The following is a 5,899-nucleotide window of genomic DNA, read 5'->3' as shown; positions in this document are numbered from 1 at the left end:
ACCAATCTGAGACAGTCCAGTTGACATGTTGACGACACCACTTTAATCTTGCCCCTCTGGCTTGGACGGTTAGTGCAACACAAACACGTGGTACTCGGGCGTACATGTGGATGTAACAGTTGTGTAGGTCGCTCGTCGATTCAGGTTGGCTACTATAGCAATATACCGATCATCAGAGGGGGCAGTAACCCTTGAACGACCGGGCACAGGTCTCCGGACACAACTGTTTGACTTGTTTGGAATTGTTTCCATAATCGAGAAATTACCGAATGATCAACGCCAAAGAAAATAGCAACATCTTTAATTGACTGTCCTGCTTCAATGCTTCCGATAGCACGCCAGCGCTCACTATCTGTCATTCATCTCCTATCAGCCATAGAAACACGAATATTATAAAAAATAATCCTATAAAAGTTATAAACACTTCATATCATCTTTTAAATGCACCTCAAACCCTTCAGAATGATGGCGTCTTCAACGAAAGTGTGATGATTCTTGCACGAAATCCTCGCTTTTATGCTATTTCAAGAGCACAGATTAAGCACCTAGGTACTCTCTTCTTACAAAAAGGAAGCTACACATAAAGCTACACATAAAAACTGACATCTACATCCGCAGCAATTTTCTATTTACATGCAGTCTGGAGGGACCGTAGGAAAATATTGCAGGTGTCAGTGAAACAAAGAGTGCACAAGTCCAGTTTTCTGCATGATTACCAGGAGCTATGGTGGCACCTGAGTTACCAGCACGTAAGTGGAATGAAGCGTCTGAATGTCAAACCAAGGCATGCTAGTTGCCACTTAGGATATTTACAGTAATACCATAACATTTGCAATCACTTTTCTCCCTACAAGGTAACTTCTTGTATGATATGCTGTCCAGTATATTTATAATATTGTTTGCTTAGTCAAATGGCGTAGATTGAAAGTCCTTATTGCTTTTAGTATTCCACTACATTTGATGATACCAGTACCTACAATAAATAAAAACAATGCGATACAAATTTAAACTGTGGGTGTCAAGAAGTTAAATGGTTCACAGTACGTTACAAATTGCACGGGATTGAAACTTAAAAGGTAACTAACAAAGGATAAGAAAAAATATACTTAATGATTCATATTTATTGGTACTTCAAAATATTTACAAAATTGGTTTCCTCAGATGAATGGAATCAACGAAAGCTCTCTATTCGCACCAGTTCAAGATGGCGCAAAGCTGGTTCCAGATTCCTTGAACGTCGATGCCTTCGGCTTCCAAGGTAGCGACGAGATCCTGGAGCTCAGGGAGGGCTCGTACCTTCTGGACGACAGCGTTGATTTCTGGGGAGGAGAGACGTTCCAGGAGTTCTCCAGCGCATGGGTCATTACCCAAGAGCTCGATGACGGTGTCGAGGACGCCCTGACCGTCGATGAACTGTCCCAGTTGGTCGAACCAGCTGGCGAGATCCCTTGGGTGAATAGCCTTGTGCTTCAGAGCTTCAGGGCTGATGGTGGGACGGCCAAGAGCGCTCAGAATTCCGTTGATGATTCCGTAGATGTCTACGTTGGAGTCGGCAATCCAGTTAACCAGCTGGAAGTAAGGAATTATTGAATAAATGAATTAATTCGTTCTAAATCAATGTATCAATTTTGAAGCAATCTAGTTTATCTTTGACTTGCAGAAATCTTATAGAGAATGAGCCAAATGTTACAGATAGATACTCACATCCTTGACAGCCTGTTCCTCCCAGACTGCGTCGAGGATGACGGTGGCATCTTCACCCTGCAAGTAGGCGAGGACTCTCTGGCCGTCTGGGTCATTCTCGAAGCTGTCGAGGAGCCAGGCCTTGGCACCATCCAGGTCGACGTTGGAGAGGATGGCGTCCCATGCTGGTGCAAGGTCGCAAGCGAAGGAGAGTCCGAGGACAGACAGGAAAACCAGAGCGTACTTCATCTTGAATATGAAATATTCAACAATTATTTGAACAATCTTTTGAAACACACCCTGTAAATTAAATTACAGGAAGGCAGTTAATGCAGCACGTTCCTTAATTTGAACTTATTTTTTTCCAATGCAGTTCATATACTTCTATCTATCTGTATTTTCATTTTATTCCATAGAGAGAGAGTGTGTTGCTTATTGTCCACCAAAATAATGGTCACTACAAACAACACTTGCTAATTAATGATGAAATAATTGTGTTCTTTCTAAGGAAGTTTGCACATGAAAATGGGTGGATACATGTTATTAGATAATAACCTGGTGTCATATATTCGACTTAAGTTGGTAGCTGTAAATGTCACAGTTTTTCTTGAATTAAGTTTAACAGTCACTAAAGTTTGAGAGTAAGCATACTTTGAAAATAATAAAAATGAAATTTATTCTACATGAAATTAGGATAGGCAATTTAGGAGAATAATAATGAAAGTCTGTTGTTAAGTTCTGAATACACTAGCCATCTTCCTGGAAAGTCTCAATCGTTTAGACCAAGAGAAAGGTCCTAAACAATACTCACTTCACTTAAAGAATCTTAGTAATATTTTGACATATTCTGCTATACGTTTTTGTGTTACAGTATAATTGTACTATTGCTTCATCGTGAAGATAATTTTGTAATTTAATTATATCATTATAATGATTAGAAATAAATGTGTATTTATGATCTATATTGACATTTTAACTGGAAATATACTCTGAAATATATTATACTGGACTAGAGCTTTTGTAAGTTGCTACGAAATCTGTAGTGGAAAGTCAAAGACGATTTCTTTCTCCAACTTACCCTGAACTACCTTATGAATCAGTGGAGAGGAACAAGGTGACTTCTTTCAAAATCTGCGCCCTCTTATATGAAATCAGATCATGCTGCGAGTTCAAAGATTGCATTTAGACATTTTCACTGATAACTCGTCTGCCAGTCGTTTGATGCCATTGTGCTCTTATCTGAAGCAAACAAGAAATATACCAAAGATTCGAAACCGATTCGGAAGAGCCTTTATAAAAAATATGATTATTGTCTCGCATTTTTTTTTTTCAAAAGCAGTAAGGTATTGATATCAGTGTATCAAGTCTAAAGTGCGTTGAACACACCCAAAAACACCTACATCAGATATTTATAGTTCCAAAGTTACAACAAAGACAAAGTTTATTTTAAATTATCGAGATGACAGTTGAAGTTGAATTTAAATTTAAAAATGAAGGAATTTTATGCCCTCCCGAAAGAAATCGAATTAGAGGATGTTCTAGGCCAACGTTGTGGTTAAAACATTTTTCACGCCCTAATATGGTAGTAAAGTAAAGCTGTCGCCTTGGAATCGATGGGTTGGATTCTCGTGAAAGTGGTCTGGATTCAACTTTAAACTGAATATATATTATGCTGTTTTAATCGAAGGCTGAGTGAACACCAAAGCTCGTATAAGTCTAGAAGTAAAAGAAGAAGAAAAATCAAGAATAATAATTAAAATAAATAATACAGGTGCAGTATGTTCTTAGTTCAGAAAATTGTAATTTAATTTTCTTATTCAACTCTGCTTGAAAAAAATAACCGTTAAAAACTAAAGTATTACACAATATTCTGAGCAAAATTTACAAGATACTTTGTACGCGTAAAATCCGGCTGATATCTCAGAATGAAAATAATTAATTAAATCTTAACGTTTCTTCCTTTGAATTAAGTCAAATTGTCGATTAACCTATAAAAATTAAAATTGTTTCGAATTTATTTTTCAATTGGCAATTTTGAAATTAACCTCTCATTGACCATTGACTATTTCAAATATACTTGTTTTTTTTTTTTAATTTTCCATTGCATGTTCTTTGTTGCCTTGAAAACAAAATAGTTTCGAATGGCGCCCTACACGAATTATTTCCATTTTACAGGAGCAGGATGTCATTTGACTACCACAGTGATGACATGCATGAAATAAATTGCCGGCACTGTGCTTGAATGGTTAGCGTGTGCCGCAACATTCGTTCTCATCATTGCTATTAAACTAGGGCGGTAGATTTATTGATTGTTACATTTCATTTATTTTACTTCGCTTTATGCCACTTTTGTAAGGTTGCCAGACATTCAAGCCCTGTATTAGCAGGAACAGTTTCTTTTATGAGTCTCTCTCCCGATTCATTTCTAACGTAAAACTGGACACCAAAATGCTCCTTTTTGTGACAATGACTTACCAGGATAGAAATACTGCAACAATTCAGCTTCTCTATACTATTACTATGAACTATGGCATTGTTGGCTAGAAATTATTTCACATTTCAATGTCAACAATGTGTCATATTCCAATTTTCTTAACATATTGGAGTTTCTTCTGTGTTTACTCGGAACTAATGCCCCCACTGAACGAGTGTTTATGGTTTGTGGACAAGTGACAAGAACGCTCTTTCAGTATAATCTTTGAAAGCTATGTTGATTAATAAAGTGAATTTTAATCACACGTGTGGGTCATTCCACATCAAATCAACGCAAAAAACTAAGATTTTGACACCCATAAATTCCGATTTCGATGAAATTTGGTATACACCCTTCCAGGCCCGTAGCCAAGCAGGGGCCAGGGGAACTCAGCCTCTCCTGGAACTACCGTCAGCCCCCCCCCCCCCCCGGCACTGAAGTCAGCCCCCTTGACATTTGGTAAAACTATTTTGTGTAATTTGTTTGCAGTGAAAAGTAAAAATGTAGACAACAGAAATTATTTTTCTCACAACTTTGGTGAAGGATAAATTCAGGGAGCATGAACAGCAGCTACTACATTCGTTCATCTTATTTATAAGAAGAAGTTTTAAGTAGCAGCAGGTATTTATGAGATTCTCTTCTCTAGACTTCAGAAAGTTTATTCACATGGCAGCTTCTTTATCTGTACCTTCGGGGTGCAAGGGGTGATTCTTCCACGTAATACACCCAATTCTCAACCTCACTTCCACGTAGTACACTCTGGACTGATTTTTACAGACTAACGAGTCTCTGGCGACTGACCCTATACCAGTATAATTCTGTATGTTGTCCTGTTTGTTGTCCATTTGTGTGCTGAGTGCCCCTTTACAGCCTCACCTTTTAACCGAAGTACAGCGCCTTGAATAACGTAGTGTGGAAAACGACCCAAGAAACTGGTTCCCCAGACGGATGAGAAACATAGATGGCATTGCGATCAATGTCGGTGCTAATTTTCTTATGAAAGTAATGCGGCTTTGTTAGTTTTTGGAATATATTATGTAGATTTGTGTGTCTTGAAAGGCGGTACGTGAATTGACGGAAACAGTTATATTTGTGGAGTGATTTGCAGTCACGAAATGGCATTAATTTGGAAAGAAAAGTAAAATAAAATTAATAAATAAATAGCATGCGTAACACAAGAAGAAACATCGCAAAGTGATTCCGGATGTCAGGTCTTGGACTGTGTATTAGAGTTTATTTTTCTATGTTATTAGAATATAAATAGTATCCTGAGAGATATTTCATACCGAGCCGACAAACCACAAGTGTCGCTTGAAAGCGAGCAGTCAGAAATCAATGTGGCATTTCGAACACAAGCTCTGACTGCACCATTTCCTCAAGGAGATTTTACACCAAAGCGACACGGGTCATTCGGTCCAAGGCAACTTTCATACCGAAGCGACACATGTTGCTTGGAAAGGAGCCAATCAAGAGCAACATTTCACATCGTAGCGGCATGACGGGAAGCACAGGCCAGCGTTCGGTTGGTGAAATCCTCAAGCGATAAGTGTCGCGTTCCGCTTGTCGCTTTGGTGCGCAATCTCACTAAAGCAAGACACTCATTGCATCGCGTATGCGCGAACAATAAACCACGGCAACATGTTGCAAGCTATTAAGGAAATGGCCCAGTTTGAGCAAGGCAGAAGCGACAAAGCGACACGTGTGGCTTATCATGTCGCCTAGATCCGTTGTTGTATCTGTTCG

The 5,899-nt window shown here is 38.7% G+C and overlaps 1 protein-coding gene across 1 annotated transcript; it reads right to left on the bottom strand.

Annotated features, from left to right (window-relative positions):
• Positions 1 to 1,103: 1,103 nt before the first annotated feature.
• LOC145989422 (protein G12-like) lies at positions 1,104 to 2,817 on the bottom strand. The gene is made up of 3 exons (XM_083124765.1): positions 2,762 to 2,817; positions 1,705 to 1,932; positions 1,104 to 1,569 (listed from the first exon to the last, which is right to left on the bottom strand). Exons 2-3 carry the CDS (start codon positions 1,930 to 1,932, stop codon positions 1,186 to 1,188), a joined length of 612 nt encoding a protein of 203 aa, XP_082980891.1. The 5' UTR covers positions 2,762 to 2,817; the 3' UTR covers positions 1,104 to 1,185.
• Positions 2,818 to 5,899: the final 3,082 nt, after the last annotated feature.

The sequence above is a fragment of the Lepisma saccharinum genome, chromosome 6 (genome assembly GCF_977018435.1).
Source record: "Lepisma saccharinum chromosome 6, izLepSacc3.1, whole genome shotgun sequence".
NCBI lineage: Eukaryota > Metazoa > Arthropoda > Insecta > Zygentoma > Lepismatidae > Lepisma > Lepisma saccharinum.
Note: the sequence above shows the minus strand (reverse complement) of the source record. Positions and strands in the feature narration are given on the sequence as shown.